General features: G+C 39.4%; 1 protein-coding gene across 1 annotated transcript in view; it reads left to right on the top strand.

Annotated features, from left to right (window-relative positions):
- The window catches only part of ZFYVE26 (zinc finger, FYVE domain containing 26), a gene marked incomplete at its 3' end in the record, with an annotated part of 40,780 nt that overhangs the window by 16,628 nt on the left and 7,188 nt on the right, over positions 1-16,964 (top strand). The window contains exons 14-28 of the mRNA XM_010287960.1: positions 1,282-1,480; positions 1,800-2,063; positions 2,234-2,353; positions 2,630-2,794; positions 3,762-3,989; positions 5,913-6,018; positions 6,805-7,544; positions 8,083-8,279; positions 9,204-9,308; positions 9,921-10,043; positions 10,786-10,962; positions 12,138-12,384; positions 13,467-13,565; positions 15,027-15,184; positions 16,120-16,289. Of these exons, the coding sequence (XP_010286262.1) occupies positions 1,282-1,480; positions 1,800-2,063; positions 2,234-2,353; positions 2,630-2,794; positions 3,762-3,989; positions 5,913-6,018; positions 6,805-7,544; positions 8,083-8,279; positions 9,204-9,308; positions 9,921-10,043; positions 10,786-10,962; positions 12,138-12,384; positions 13,467-13,565; positions 15,027-15,184; positions 16,120-16,289 (3,098 nt within the window). The remainder of the gene's footprint in view (positions 1-1,281; positions 1,481-1,799; positions 2,064-2,233; positions 2,354-2,629; positions 2,795-3,761; positions 3,990-5,912; positions 6,019-6,804; positions 7,545-8,082; positions 8,280-9,203; positions 9,309-9,920; positions 10,044-10,785; positions 10,963-12,137; positions 12,385-13,466; positions 13,566-15,026; positions 15,185-16,119; positions 16,290-16,964) is intronic.

Raw genomic sequence — 16,964 nt, 5'->3', positions numbered from 1 at the left:
GATAGCGGATTAATTTCCTGCTGCTTCTGCATTAGCAAGCATAGGGCTGAAGCACCTGCATTCCAAGTGAAGGTGTCACTTCAGAAGTAGGAGCAAGTGGAAAGAACAAAGATATTCCAAACCACCATCCCAAGGGTGCTGGTTTCTTTTTTCCCCTTGTTACATAAAAATGCTTTCTCTAAGCCTGGGTTCTCAGAGCATGAAAATGTTTCATGAGAGGTGGCCAAGCTTAGTGTTTCAGCTGAATGAAGAACACAAAGAGCTCGTGTGAAGCCTCACGAGGAAGCAGTACCTGAACTGCTTGCTTTAGTCAGTGAATCAAAACTATGACACTTTACCACTTGTAAGCTTGGCAGAAAAATGCAAATGTATTCCTTACCCAAAGCAGAGCCAAAGCGGTGATTACATTTATTTGAAGGAGGTATGTTTTGAGGCTAAATCCATGGTACTGAAAACAGGCAGAAAGACTTGAAATTGACAGTCTGTACATTGGTAGTTCTCTGCTCCCTCACAGCTGCGCATACCTTTCTCTATGTGAATTTTGGGCTGATGCTCTGAAAAACAATCTTGAGGCACATCGATGATTGGATCCTCTGCAAAAGGCAGTGACCTGTCTGAGTTTCGGATAGCAATATCAGAGCAGTTAATATCATTTAAGCATTGCATTATCTGCAGGTTACTGCTCAACTCACTAGTTCTGTTTGACATAAAACGTGCCACTTCATCTTTTCCCTACTTACAGGGCCAAAATGCATTTTGGTTTGCCTTGTTACTTTAAATTTCCGTATTGCCAATGATAAAGAATTCATGCTTGGTTTGTGTTCTGTTTTTGGTTTCGTTATAAGAACTTGCACAGCTGTGCTTATCTACTCTGTTTAAATTTCTAGAAGGTATTGCTTGCTGAATAAGAATTTGGTTAAAACAGTTTACTTTGGAGGCCCAACATGATAGATTTATCTTGTTACATAGTGCATTGAAATCATGAAGAGTCATTCTGAAAGGCGTGGTTTATGAAAAGTAATTCAACTCTAGGCTTGCAGCAAATAATAGCTGAGCTTTATGAAAATAGTTGAAAAATGTCTCTAAAGTCTCTTTTTTCAGGCACTTAAAACTCTCTAGAAAAAAACCTTACCATCTGAGCCTGCTGTCTGTGGGGAATATTTTTCAGTTAAAGTATTTTATTTTATTCCCTCATCTCCTCTAAAAAACGCCAAAACTCTTTGACCTTTGAAAACTTCTTTTGACATGCTCTATAATTACATCTATTGTTATTTTTGAAAGGTGGCTTTGATGTTTAACCTAGATACTTCACCTTGCTATGGTGAATTGGTTTTCATGGAGCGTTACCAAGAGGCGGTACGAGAAATGGCAAGAGTGGAGCACAATATTGAGAATCAAGCATCAGATGGCACTGGAGGCATCAGGAAATCTGGTAGTGGCCGTTCGACACTGCAAGCTATTGGGAATGCAGCAGCAGCTGGTAAGGACTGGGGTTTTTGAGTTCTTCTTGTAAAAGGTGACGGAGAAGTGGAAAACAGGAGAAAGCAATTTGAATACTGTCATAATGAGTACAACAGTTGCTCAGAAGAGTCAGTGGTGGTTCTTTGACTTAAAAGGAGACTAAGAATGCTGAAATTTGTTGTTGATGCCCAGTTAGTTTTATCCATTCTGCAGTAATTGGTCCATGAAACAGGACACCTATTGAATTATTTTCCTAAAAGATTAGAGAATAATTATCCATGACAGGATCTGAGATAAATATGCTGTCTAATTAGTGTCTCTTTTGTTGACGCATGTAGGTATGGTATTTTATTCCATCTCGGATGTTACTGATAAATTGCTTGCAACTTCTGGAAGCCTTGCCCCTACTCTCCAAGAAAACTTCTGGATCAACAACATCCAGCTGGAGCATACTGATCCTCTGCGGGAAGTCCTTGAGGACCTCAGTCCTTCGGCAATGGCGGCATTTGACCTAGCTTGTACTCAGTGCCATCTTTGGAAGACATGCAAACAGCTTTTGGAAACAGCAGAAAGACGACTGTACAACAGCCTTGAAACTCGGGGTAGGTTTTTGATTTTTGTGTGTATCAACATGGGCCTGGGAGCAGAAAATGCCTCTCTATGCTCTTTGTGCTGACATGAGTCTTAATTAAATCTCACTTTGTACTTCCATGTTAGTTTCTCCTTTTTCCACCCCTGACTTTTGTCCCCCTTTGCACAATGACTTTTCCAGGCCACCGACCTGACTTTGTTTTACTGCACTCTGAAGGTGTAAAGGGCTTCCCAGCAGTTCTCCAGCAAATAAGTAAAATTCTCAACTATTCCTGCACATCACAAGGGCAATCCAAGCCAGGTAGTACGCTTTGCTGGTAAGATTTTCTGTTGAAATGTGCTAGAATCAAATTCTTGCCTTCTGTTTCAATGGAAATTTGAGCTTTCCATTTTTTAACTTAGTATTTAAAACACAAGAAGGTGGGGAGGTACCCAAGCTCAATTCTGAATAATCTGAAACACTTTGAATTTGGCAAACTAGTTGTATTATAATACAATTTTGGTTCTGTCGGCCTTGTTCTGTGCAAAAATATTTCTGTCTTTGTTATAGTTGCTGTTTCTTTCTCCTTCTTTGTAGAAGTGTCGGATGAGAAAATAGGGAGTCATTTTCGATGCAGTATTGTGGACCTTCTGCAAGCTTGCTACCCTGCCTTGACTGAAGAAAGTATTACTAATGAAATTGTTTTATCACAAAATTTGGATCAAATCCTTAAAGCACTGATATGTGTTGAACGTTCTGTGGGTGAGTTATTTTTGTGATAGTAAAGACTAACCAATGGATCTAAATTTTTGTTTTGGCCTGTCCAGACAACTATAAATCTAGTAATAATGCTCTTTGACATATGCATGAACATATATATTTAAAATCATAAATGCGAAGTGTAAAGTTTATCTGTAATTCTTATATTCTGAGCATTTGTTTTCAGAGCTAAACTTGTGAACTTGCCAGAGAAAAAAGGAAAATATCAATGAGTACAGTTGAGGTTATTATTTGTCCTATTTTTCTTCAGTCCGAACAAGGAATTCTTTAAGAGTGAACCTGACAGCTTATAGATAATTAGGTGTACCTTTACTGTTGCTTTTTTTTTTTAACAAAAAGGAGATAAACTTATAAAACTATTGTAACATAATAATACCTTCCAATTTTCATGGGGCTATCATAAAACACCTCATCCTTTTCTGAATAAGTCTTCCACAGTTACCTTTTCTCAGAGCTCTTTTCATTATATAGCACTGGGGTGTTTTCTTATGGGTTTTTTTTCCCTCCATTCACCAAAGTTCTAAATGGCATGTATGTGTTTGTAAAATATTTAAAGATATTTGTATGTTAAATGAGCAAAAATTTAGGAGAGCTGTAAGGGCTGAATGTTGTGGAGCACCACAAAACACTGGTCAACACCTGTTTTCAAATAAGCTTATGTGTTAATGATATACAACTAGATATATTTGAGGCCTGCCTTAATATATTTCTAGCATGTCAGAGGCATGGTACCAATTTAGATGAACCATTGATTTATTCTGCTGTGAAAATTTATTTTGCTTTCAATAAAATTATAATGCCCAGACTGAGATCTGTAATTGCAGAGAGGAAATTGGGCTAAGCATTTCTCTCTCTTTTCTTTCTTTTGTCTTCCCCCCCCCCCCCCCTTTCCTTTTTGGCATTTGATACTTACTTGAATCTTGGATGTATGTCTGTTCTCTTAAACCAGACTCTAAAGGGAGCCTGCTTGGCACCTTGGTGGAGCAGGCCTCTCTCAAACCTACAGAGCTGGAGAAGCACCTGGTTTGGAATCAAACACAGCTCCTGCTGAGAACTCTTGAGCACCATGTCCAAACCACGCCAGAGAGCAACAGGCAGACAAACTTTGTGAAGGCTTTCTTTGACTACATCACTACACTGGCTGCTGTTGTGTTACGCAGCCTGAATGCAGAGCTAGGTAAGGGGGTTCTGCTAGGAAGTCTGAGCCTAGGTGAAGATGCCTAGACTCTGTAGTCTGGCCTGATTCTGGAAAGTAATTGTGCAAAAAATTCTGCCAAATGTGCCTACTACCTATGCATAGTCAGATCTTTTGATTTCAACTGATTATTGCACTGCTTTTAAAATTTTATTTCTTAACACCTAGGCCACACACAGCTAAGATAAAAATACCTGATGGCAGTAGGAAAACGGGAACAGAAATGTTAACTACTGACCCAGATTCTGCATTTCATTTAGACAAAACAAACTACCCCGACCTCCAAAAATTCAGTTCACTACCCTGTAAGGCAAGATTGATTTTATTTTTGTTTTTTAATCCAGTGGATCAGCAGGCTGTGCACTTTTCAGCTCGCTTAGAGGCAACCAGTGCCCTGCTGCTCCACAGGGATAAGAGAGTGTGTAGAAGGCTATGCAGAGGTAACCAAGCAGAATTTTTTTCATAGAATCAGCAGATGATGGTGGTCCATGAAAAGAAATGCACCATCAGCACATAAAGCTGTCAGAAGAACAGAACAATTCACTGTGCTAGGAGAAAAAATGCTTGTCTGTTTTTTTAAAGTTGGCACTAATTGAGCTGCACTAATGTAAAATACCACAGTACTGATTTCAGAGAAATCCTTCCCAAGAGGATAAGAAAAAAGGGCAAAGATCTGTTTTCAGACATGCTGGTTCAGCTCAGGTCATTGCCATGCCAACTATAACTTCTGTATGGACATAATTCAGTCCTTATTGACTAACTGCCAAAGACAAAAAAAATGCATAATATTTAAGGACTGAGTGATTTTGGGGGAAACTTTATTGTACTGGAAGATAAAAGGAAAAGGTAAACTTAGGAGAATCTGTCCAGAGTTATTCAACGTAAGTCAGTAGTGGATACAAAGGCTTTTCAGCAATGCTGGCCAGGGTTTCACTCCTTTTGTAAAAGTAGCTGTATGTCTGTGAGTTCTCTCTGCCTTTGCTCATTTTGACTTGAATGAGCATGGACTCACTAATGTACATGCAGAGACTCCTCAGAAACCAATACTGCACACTTTCCATCTCTCACCGCAAATACATGTTTTGTTGAAAGTTTGAAGTAAAGTTGCTAAACTGTTTGAAACTAGACCTCATTTAAAGGGCAAAGACTTTCCACTCTACCTGTTTTGGTAATAGGTCCAGTAAAATGTGAGCCAGTGGTGCCAAGTTTGAGAGGCATATCATAATCATAGAATAGTTTGGGTTGGAAGGAAACTTTAAAGGTCACCTAGTCCAACCCCCATGCAATCAGCAGGGACATCTTCAAGTAGATCAGGTTGCTCAGAGCCCCGTCCAACCTGGCCTGGAATGTTGCCAGGGGTGGGGCATCTACCGCCTCTCTGAGCAACCTGTGCCAGGGCTTCACCACCCTCATGGTGAAAAATTTCTTCCTTGCATCTAGTCTAAACCTACCCTCTTTTAGTTTAAAACCATTACCCCTTGTCCTATTGCAGCAGGCTCTGCTAAGAAGTCTGTCCCCATCTTTCTTAGAAGCCCCCTTTTTAAGTACTGGAAGGCTGCAATACCGTCTCCCCAGAGCCTTCTCTTCTCCAGGCTGAACAACCCCGACTCTCTCAGCCTGTCCTCCTAGGAGAGGTGTTCCATCCCTGTGGTCATTTTGTGGCCCTCTGTTGGACACACTTCAACAAGTCCATGTCTTTCCTGTGCTGAGGGCTAATGAGAAATGCCTGGCAATTTACTCTGGATTTTACCACACTAATTTGAATGTGGACCTCTGAGAATTTAGTCAAAGGTATTTCAGTCTCAGACTGTTAAAATATGTGTTCCTAAAATAAGACTTAGTTGATGTATTCAGTTAATGTGTTTGTATTATAAGAAATATTCTGATTTTTGGGTTTTTTTAAAGATATATCTGCAGAAGTGAAAGTGGGGAACCCTTTCATACTGTTACAGCAGAGTCCCTCTCAGCTGCTCTCCCAGCTTATCTTTGAGAGACAAGTTCATCCTGACAGGTTGGTGCTTTTCACATTATATATATTTCTCTAGGTTATTTTGGTGTTGGTGACTTTGGACCTCAGCCAGGATTAAATTCTTCTCTGGCTACTTAGCAGAGGTAGTACAGTCTGCTGTGTCCCACCAGATAACACTTAATGCTGCAAGGATTAATGTATGGGGAGGAGCTTAGTCAGTGGCTTCTCAACCAACCTGGAGATTTTTGATAGGGAAAAACTGTGGCTCCATATTTTTAACAATTAAATATTTGTCATGAAGTGAGAGTGCATTTATGTGGATTTTTTTAATTGAATGTGTTCAGAGCAGTGGACTTGTAGCTTAGCAATGTAATAAAACAAAATAGACCAGTAGGGCTTCTTAAAAATACAGCTGGGCATGGCTTTTGCCCTGGTCAGTAGGTGAACTGGATAATCTAAGGTCCTTCCATCACAAATTTCTAAATTAGACTGGCATGAAAAGTGTCTGATTTGACAAAGTAGCTCTTAAAAAGATGAGCATTATTGGTGAACCATTTTAGTATGTTGTGTTTAGGTAAAAGTCAATGTTTGAGGAGTAAGTTCCTTGTCTTTAAAGGAATGGCAGCATAAACTCTGAGTTACTAATGTGCTGTATACGTTCTTTTCACACTGAGTTAACATAGGATATGTACTTTTCCCCTGTATGTCCCTGTGAAGAATATTAGGGGGCTTGTGTTCACAAAACACTTGGAAGATTTATGAAAATATGTAATTGTAAAGTACATTTTATATGTTCTGGGTAAGCTGCTTCTGTTTTCAATCCTGCAGGCTTTCTACTCTCTTGACTAAAGAAGAGTTGAATTTGAATGTGCAGCAAGTTATTGTTAACTGTTGCTGTGAACCACTGTCCTTGTGCAGTGCAAGGCAAAACAGACAGGCAAAGTATCTTCTGACAAACATCAGCAACTTAGCACACCAGTGTGCCTGCCACTGCCTGCCAGATGTTGAAATACCTATTCACAATTCTGCAGTGACCTCTGAGGATATCTCCACTCAGACCCCATCCTCTGTGAGTGACTTGAGCCAGCACACGCTCACTGCCTCCTCCCTGGACTTCCTAAAGTCTCAGTCAAAGCTCATGGCCACAGTGGCATGTCTAAGTGCATCTAATATACAGAAAATTCCTAAATCGAGTTTATCTTGGATGGAATTTCGGGGCAAACGGGAGGTGCCCTTAGGTTTGGAACAGATTTCCAGGGAGTGTGAGACATTGCTGAAGGAGTTCCCAATATTGGAACGATTTCTTCTTGCTATGTTTGAGCCACTTCAGAATCAGCAAGAGGAAGGTAGCAGTTTGGCTACTGTCGTCTTTGGCAAGACATACATATCTCTAGTTCTCCTAGGATTGCATTCCACCACAGCTGTTAAGGTATTAATGGGAGTCTTTGAACAAGCTCTTGCTGCAAAGGATTGGGACAGAGCTCTGAAGGTCTTGGATCTGTACGGTCAGGATGTGGAGGAGCTGGTCAATGTGAAGGATGCTGTGCTGAGCTGTGCAACTGCTGAAGGTAAGAAGGATTAAGTCAGGCTTTTTTCCTGTCAACTTTTTCTTTTTTTCTTTTTTTAATGAAGAATACAGCCTAGATCAGGAGGTGGAAATTAAAGTAGTGGTCCTTGGGCAAATCCAGAGACAGAAACAGATCCTGATAAATTTACTTTCTTTGGTGTAGTTTCTGTTTTCCGAATGTGCAAATCTTGACCAATTTAGTATAAGAGAGCTGGAATGGTCTGTGGTGTTACTTTTATGTGAAGAGCTGAATACATCAGGAGACATTAATCGTAGTACTGTTAATGGGGCATCTCTTACAGCAATGTCATTGTCATACATGGATGATGTAGCCTGTGAAAGGAGTCTAAAGTATCCCGTGCTAACTTTGGTTACTTCCTGAGAATCTGATGCTTGGGATGAGTCTTGCATAGATTTTTTCAGCACTGTACTGTTTCTTTTGGTGATGCGACCCAGTGAAGATGAGGAGGGTTTTTTTTTTTTTTACTTTCCAACTTACAGAAACTGAGTTTCAAACTAGTGGTTTGTTTCTTCCACAGATAAGGATGGCTGGCAATACTTACTCCCAGTAAAAAATGCAACGTTGAGAAGTAGGCTGGCCCTGCGCTGTCTGGACAAATGGCCCCTTGATGCCTCTTTGGAAATCCTAGCTTATTGCATTTCTGATTTGGGCATAACTGATGAACTAAAAGCAAGTCTGCAGAGCAGGAAGAAAGAACTTCAGGTTTATCAAAAGGTACAAAGTCATTCTTCAAGTAACCAGTGAGACGAAATAGGTAGCAGGGAGCAAATATGCTTGCCCTTTGAAAAACCTTTAGCTCTTGGTTCTTTTTTTGATCATAAGAGCTTTTCAAGTCTTTCATCCAAAACAGTTCATGTGTTTTCAGTGGTGTAGTATCCAATGAACACTCTGCTTCCATCCTTTATAACTTTTCCACTCTCCTATTAGCATTCAAGTCTGCAAGCATGATTAGACATAAACATTTGTGTGAGGCTGCAGTTTGCAAAGTATTTGTTTTTTCATTCTATACAAATGCTAAAGACTCTGGAAGCTTTCCATGGTAATTCATCATTTTATAAGCTTGAGAGGTGCAGATGTACCTAGGCATGGTGTACAAGACTAGTGGTCCAATGAACATGTTTGTATTGCAGTCAGTTCTTCTAATTGCAGGGTAGTGCAGATACCCAAGTTAAGACAGACTAGTTGGTCTGGAGTTCAGCATAGACTGAAATGCCAAACAGAGGAAAAAAAAATACGAGTCATAAATCCCTGCTGAGCTCTGTCTGGTGGTGGTTCTGCTAACTGACAGTTAGCTCAGTTGTCTCTCTGTTAGTGCCAACAATGTCTGCAGTATATGTGTACTTCTTCATCCATAATTATTGGATGGAAAAAGTAGTAGCCATCTATTCTTTTATTAAAAACCTTCCCTTATAAACATGCTTTGTAGATTCATACCTATGAGAAAATTGCATAGTTTTTTTTGGAGTCCAAGTGCATTATATCAGAAAAGGGCTAGAGATAAATGTGGATCTCCTTTTTGACTCTCTTCTTTGCATAAAGCAGCTCTTGATGTGATCAGCTCAGCTGTTTTCTTAGACTTAATGATTATTGTATATAAAGCTTTTGAAATTTGTGCTATCCTAATACTAACTTTTTCAGATTTTGAATGTGCAAAATGAACCATTGTGGAATGACTGGCAGGATCTGAAAAAAGCCTGCACTGATGACCCCCAGGCTGTCATGAATATAATTCTGAAAGCAAAGGTTAGGCATAATCATGTGAATTTTGTTGGATTAGAATGCATTAAACTTTGATTAGATAATTTTTTTTTTAATAGCTTCTTAAAACATCAGTCAATAGAGATTACCTTGGGAGGAAAGATTCAGTTCTGTGCTACAGAAACAGATACAGATCTGTGTTTAATGTCAAGATTTACATGTAGCTAATAATCCTTAAATTTAAGGATTATAACTCTTACTCTGAAATACAACCTATTCTTTTCTCTTAGAATTTTGAAGACCTTAATAGCATGTCATTTGTCATAATACAGGCTTGATTATTACATTAAGTATTAGTACTGTAGATCTGGCTGGCTTTAAAAGTGTCTCTCTTAAAAAGCCAACTTGCTTGCTGTGAGTTGAGAAGATATTCTCAATGCAGGCTGTGACTGACAAAATTGACTATCATCTTCTTCCCCTTGTTGATGTAATTATTTGCATGTGGGAGAGGAGTCTAAGCAACAGAATTTCTTGAGAAGTTGATCAGAATTTTGGGAGAAACAGCTGTATCAGAGAGGGTAGAGTTTGTCTTTAATTTTTTATTTTTACTTCTTTTGGTTTTTGGTTTTGGTTGTTTTGGTTTTTTAAATTCTTTAGGATTATGAGTTGTGTGAGGAATGGGGGCACTTGTATCCTGTCCCAAGAGAAGACTTGATCAACCTTCACCGTGAGCACCTTCTCCACTTACTAGAGATGGGAGACATGAAAAAAGCATTGCAGGTAATAGCAAGACTCTTTCAGCCTTACATCCATAGGTCAAATAAGTTAAGACCTGTTTTCTTTACCTTCTTCTTGTGTGTTTTCGTGGCCTTTTTGGTTCTTCCCTTAAGAGATGTTATTTGTTTAGATATGCTTTCAGGATCCTGGCTCTCCCTGGTTCTGCTTAAGTGAAAATCCAGCTTGGCAATCTAGTTGTTGGACCTAATAGCATAAATGTCACTTACATGGAATACAAGTCCCCTTTTATTTGAAAAATCATAATGAAGCATTTCTGTGCTTCTTAAGCAGAAGAACCACAAGTGAAACTAATAACAGGAATTGTTCAGTTGTGCTTCAGTGCCCAAATTAGTGAAATGTGAATTCTTCTGGCTTTAATAATTATGAAGTTGTTGCTAATAACAGAGAGAATAAAATAAAGTGCAGGCTCTTTCAGACTACATAGCTTTGAAAATATTCTGGAAGCAAAGTGGAGACCTCTCATCGCTATACCTTCTGTCCCATTCCTTGCTTAATTTTTGCTTACTTTAATTTTAAAAATATTTTGATTAATAAATAGAGCAAATAGGCAATGAGTGGTATATAAATGGATTATCTAAGTAATCCTTATATATGTAAGACACTTGTGCAAGTTAACTTGCCTGCTGGACTATTGTAGGGCAATAATCTGTCATGGACTGCCCATTCTAAAGGCTACTTTCCAGGAATTTAGTAGGGATTCACTGTATGTTGTTTGTTTTTGTAGCTTTTACAAAGAATTGAAGACCCTGGTATTTGCCTTGCCATCAGCGAACAGTCCCTTGACCAGCATCCGAACTTGGCAGCCTCCCACTTCTTGGCTGATTACCTCACAGCTCACTTCTATGCGAATTTGACAACAGCACGCCGTAGTGAAATCCAGGCACTCTATACGGGCTCAAAGGTGAGCAAAACTCCTGCATTGTGGGATTAACGACAATATGTAATTATATAAGTAATTTTATAATACATAATATATACATGATATATAAAGTCTGTAGACTTCACCAGAGCGTTCTCACCTTATCAGGTCTAAGATCCTGAGTCTCAGGATCCAAAGGAAAGTTTAGAGATGGCTTAAAACTCTCTTCCCCTTCTCCATATTTGCAGTTCCTATATTATGAGGTGCCTGTAGGTCCCAGTATGAACAGAGCAGTTTTGTGTTTGAGCTGTAGGGAGTGGAGGAATGCACAGACTAAAAGACCTGGGGGTGGAATAAAATAAAATTGTAGTGTTTATCAGGACAGTTGCTATCTTTGTCCCAAGTGAAGAAGAAAGCATCCTCAACTTACTCTCTGTGTCAGTAACACCAGGTGTCCTACATATGCCCACCTGTATGGTAGTCTTTGACACTTAGTGGCATGTTTCTCCCAAGTGTTTTCCAAAGGTAGACAGTATCTCTCCTCTTTTTGGACAGCCGTTGCCTTTACAGAAGTCGTACAGGTTCTGTGCTCAGCCTGGGAATAGATGCATTAATCAGAAGATTACCTTAGTCTGATATCTTATATGTAAACAAAATGCAGTGCTTTTGTTAATACCTATTTTGTCGTAGGACTACAAATAGCAGCTTGCTCAGTGTGTGCCACAACAGTATTTTGCTGGGTTTCCTGTTTTCTTACCTGTCCCTTTTGAAGACATGATCTAATTTGGAAAGTATCCATATTAACTGTCCATCTTTAGGAGAATTGCTCCTGTTTTCTCCTCTCGACGTTTCCTTAAATTATGGAAGGATAAGGATTGGGCTAATATTCTTTTTATAAGCTTATTTTAGTAAGAGAATGTGCTCTACCCTGCTACAACATATTCGTCACAGGGTCACAAAATGCTCTCCGCTCTTCAACTGCCTCTGAAATGAAGCAGTGTTTTATAGAATGGGAAAGTGGAAGCTAAGTAGTTTCTGTAAGTCCACCCAGTAATTCTGTAATAGAAGTAGGAATAGGTCTGAGAAGCCCCACCTCCATTTCTTGGCCTCTATGTTATTCCGTTCTCTGCATAAGGTGCTGTGCTAGTTTCTTGTCTTTAATCTCACAGATCTGAAGGTGTATAACTTTAACATACGCTTTTTTCCTTGTGTCTCAGGTGCTGCTGACTCTGCCTGAGCTCTCCCGTGTTAACTACTTCCACCTCTCCTCCAGACCACTGCTCATGCTGGAACAGCTCCTCATGAATATGAAGGTGGACTGGGTAGCTGTCGCTGTACAGACACTGCACCAACTCTTAGCTGGACAGGAAATTGGTTTTACTGTAGAAGACATTGACAATTTGCTCTCCAAGTATGCAGAAAAAGCTCTCAACTTCCCTTTTGCATTAAAAGAAAAGAGATCAGGTGACTGTCCTTGAGAATGCTGTTTTTCACTTTGGAAAGAAGGGCCAATTTCCCCTCAGAATCATTTCACCAGTTGTGCCACAACATTTTAGATGTATGTCTCCAGTCTTCCTCTTAAAGTCTTTGCTTTTCTTGTATAGATGTTCTCAAGGACGAACAGCCTCAAAAGTTTCTTGGACTTTCCTCTGTTGCTCCTTTTTGGGGTCTCTTTTCCTACATGATATTGTTCAATTTTATTTCATTCCTGTTTAATGCAAAATTGAGCAGTTCTAAAACCTGCAGCCAACTGCATGTTTCCCCAAATCAAATGGGGATTTAGTCTTCCATAGTCTTGCCTCCTACCAGAGTCCTGTTCCTTTTTTTGTACAAAGGACTTTTAAACTTGGAGTTCTATTTAACATTCTTAGCATGGTTCTGGTTTGCCAATCCCTTCTAATCCATGTTGCCTCTGATTCTTCTGCATTTGGCTCTCTACTTTCAGGGTTTTAGAACTGGAACAGCAGAGTGTGCTGCAGATCAAGTCCAGGGCTTTTGTGTCTCTCTGTTAAAATCGCATGACATGTCTACCTATCTGTATCTTATTTACACCTACCCACTTGCTTTATGCCAGTTTCCAAATGTAGACTTCATTTCATGATTTAAAGATGCAGCTCATGCTAACATAAAAGCATCAGACTTACCTTTTTTTTCCTGCCAAATGACCTATCACTTTGCAAGTATGTTCCTTCCACTGTGTTGTGAAGCATTTAATATTTGCCATGAGCATCTTGTGTCAACTGATTGTTTTCACATCTGATACTTATTCTCTGCTGTATTATTCCTATGCCTATTATTAGCAAGTCCATTACTTTGATAAGGATCTTTTTCTCTGTGTTTTAGGTCATTGAATTTTATATAGTTTTGCATGAATTGTTGTGGGCTATTTTCATTAAAACATAGTAATTTGTAATTAGATAACTAGTCTGATTTTGTGCTGACATTCTTACATACTCCTGTGAATGGATTCCTCTAATCTTTGTGAAAATAGGTAGATGTATGGCCAGTATTGTTCTGATTTTTTTTTTTTCTTCCCTTTGTCCTAGATTCTCTGATACGTATCCAAGAAAGTCTCAGTCAGGTATTTGAGTGTGAAGCACTGTCTAAATCGGGATCGTCAGAACTATCTCCTGTCAGCTTTACTGGTAAGGTTAAAACCTTGGTGCCATTTGGTGCCATTTTCTTTCAACCTGTTCTTATTTGTTTTATCTCCTATGTATGTGTGTCCCACTGCCTAATAGTAACTTGGGTCACGTTTAATGCAGGTTAGTAGCTCTCTACAGTTGGGTGCTTTGGGCCTAATTAAAAGAAAACTTAAAGGGGAACAAGAAGTGACCTGAAGGAAATAGCACATCTTGTATTGTCTGAGAGGCTTCATTCAGTCCTCAAACACAAATAAATAGAAACAAAATAATTTAAACCAAAACAGTTGAAGAATATTTGTGGCTTAAAAACAACCACATAGGTTCCATTCAGCATCTAATGCAAGAGATGCGCTTTTTGGAGGATATGTATTGAGAGATGCACAGTCTGTTCTCTTGGTGAATAACTTGTAATAACCTCAGACCTCCAAGGCTGGTGATTCTCAGCAAGTGATGGGCCTGAACTAGAGCTGCACAGTGATATCCTGATCTACAGCTTAGAGTGTCTGAACTGTTCTCTGGTTTTGTATCCTGAACCAAAGACGATTCTTGCCGTGCCTACGTGAAGTGACAGCAGCATCTTGGATTGGGCTGTGTAGCTCTTCAGTTTTTCTCATAATGGTCAGCTTAATATCTGTATGTTGTTACAAAGCTTGAATGCATTGTCCTCTAGTGGTCCTTTGCAATCCAGTATCTACTTGGACGAGCATGAGTTAGCTTTATTGGAATGGAGACTTTTTTCTTTCGTGTACACAGAAAGTGGCTTGCAGGGCTGCAATGACATGTTGGACTTTTTAATTAGCCTGTAGTGTAACTGGCTCACATCATATAAACTAAAAGCCTGTCTAATACTGTAAACTTGATTCAATGAGTGTTTCATCAGCAAGGTCAAAGATCCTGAAGGCCAAAGACTTAAACTCCTGCCTCTTTGAACTGACTTCCCCACAGTAGATTGTAAAGGGGACCAGAACAGGGAGGGATATGCTGTTGCTAGCCATAACACACCTCTCCTGAGATAACAAAGAAAAGTCTCAGTCTTCAGGAATGTCAACACTGCGTATCCTTAAGATGGTATTTTATGCTAAAGGGCTTTTTGGTATCCATATACCAGGGTATTTTTTTTCTTCCTCATCTAAGTCTCTGCTTATGATACAGGAACAGGTGTGGACAAGTTGTCTTGTGCTTCTCTAATTGTTATGGTAAATGTCTATTAATAAGCATGTACTCTTGCTTATCGGTATTGAAGTACTGTAAGTTTACAATCTTACAATTTTAGCTTAAAGCGTATATATTCCATACACAATGTTATTCTGCCATGCCTAACTGAAAGATAACGGTAGTTGTCTTGTGAGCCAGAAAGATCTTATAACCTCAGTAAGTCTCTGTAGTGTTTTCTGGTATTCAAGACTCCACTAAACAGCTTAAATCCCATTCCATGTTTTTCTTGGCCTGGCTCTTTTTAAGGTGTGACCATATCTGCAAGTCCCAGAGACAGAAGTCTGCAGCAGAATTTGTTTCCTCAAGAATTCGTGCCACCTGAGAAGCCACCACCAAAGCAGCAATGGATACCTGATGACACTGAAACAATATGTATGGTTTGCAAAACTGAACGCTTTACTATGGTAAGGAGCAAAAACGAACTACAGACATTCTTAGAACTGTGACCTTAATATGAACACTTGCTCATAGTCTGTTTCCTAAAAGACACTAGCTACTTTAGCAAGTTTGTCTGCACCAGTGTAGGCCTGACAAGATTGCCAGTCCTTTGATATTTAGCCATTAGTTTGTCTTTAATGTAGTTGAGGAGACTGTCAACATTTAGCTCCTTGCAGAGTCCTGTGAAGTGATAGAGCCTAAAGAGGGAATCTGGTCATCAGATCTGTGAGATCTCAGAAATGTGTAATAGCAGTACTAATATTTCAAAAAGCTGTCTAGTTGACTATGCTGGCAATAAATAACATGAGCATCATATAATTCAGATTACCAATATAGAAAATATAACCTTTGTTGTTGATTACACTTTTCTAAAACCTGTTGTTTCATAGAGTACTTGAGCAATTGCATTGGTGCTCTAAGGGAGAAGAGCAATTTTGAGTTTTGCAGGTGTGCTGGCAGTCTGTTATCTTCTATTGCATAGAAACAGTACTGTTTTCTCAAAGTATCTGTTGCTTTTGAATTTGGAAACTACTAAGTGTCAGAAGGACAGTCTACGGCTTCTGACTTTTACACACTTTTACAAGAGATGATCTAATTAGCACTGTGATCAAAATTGGGACAACTTAAATAGTGGAAAGGCCAAGACTGCAGCAAACATGTTTTAAATACCTGCCTCTGGGTTTTGTGTTTTGTATTTGGTTTTCTTTTTTCACTTTGCCATGCCCTCTCCAGAAAGGTATTGTAACAGTGAGAATCAATCACTGTATAATTCTGAAAAGCCTTATCGTGCATGGTGTTTCCTCTCTTCAAATGGAGTAAGTTTAGTCATGAGTGGAGGCAGATATACGAGGGGACTTCAGTAAATTGTTTCTGTTGCTCATCCATGACTTCTTTTGCTTAGTTTAACAGGCGCCATCACTGCAGACGCTGTGGCAGGCTGGTGTGTAGCTCTTGCTCCACCAAGAAAATGGCAGTAGAAGCTTGCAGAGAAAATCTGTCCCGTGTATGCGATCAGTGCTATACCTACTACAACAGAGAACATCTGCCTGGCTTGGTACAAGACGCAAGCCCGTAAGTCCTTCCATTCTAGTTCTCCTCAATTTCATCAGCACAGCAGAGTACATGAATGGAATGAGAGAGAAATAAGCATTTAGGTTTATGTGGATAATATAACAACATCAGCTTTTTGGCCTCCAGCTGTTGGGATTTTCAGGTTTGATAGGCGTGGGGATGTTCCCAATGCCTCAGTTTACTTTTCGTATTAGAAAGAACACTGGAGAGCCAGGCAACAAGGTCTTTAATTCTTTAAGCATCAATTGATCATTAAACCTAAGAATTTAATGCTTTGATGCAAAACATAGCACAAACTACTACAGTGTGACGAAGTTTTGTGCAGTTTACTTGGCTCCTGGATTAACATCACATGTTGACTAGCTCTGCTGAACATCAGTGTTTTAATGTTATTCCATAATCCCTTGATTACAGCTCCTTGAACCCTTGGGGATTCAAAAGCAAGTTCATGATTAGCTAAGCTCTGAAGCTGGCCTTAATAAAAGGGACAGCTGTTGATGACAAACTTTCATGATGTGGTTGCTTTAAGCTGAGAATTAGACTGAAATTTGTTCTGTGTATGTTAGGCCAGCTGGTGAAAAGTGCGGCTGAAAAGGGTGAGTTTTACTCTCTGTGACCCTGTCAAGCCTGCTGATACTACCATAGCTGATTACTGTTACCAGCAGGCTTGACAGA

Source organism: Phaethon lepturus, unplaced genomic scaffold (assembly GCF_000687285.1).
Source record: "Phaethon lepturus isolate BGI_N335 unplaced genomic scaffold, ASM68728v1 scaffold50825, whole genome shotgun sequence".
NCBI lineage: Eukaryota > Metazoa > Chordata > Aves > Phaethontiformes > Phaethontidae > Phaethon > Phaethon lepturus.
This window is presented reverse-complemented; position numbering and strand designations above follow the sequence as displayed.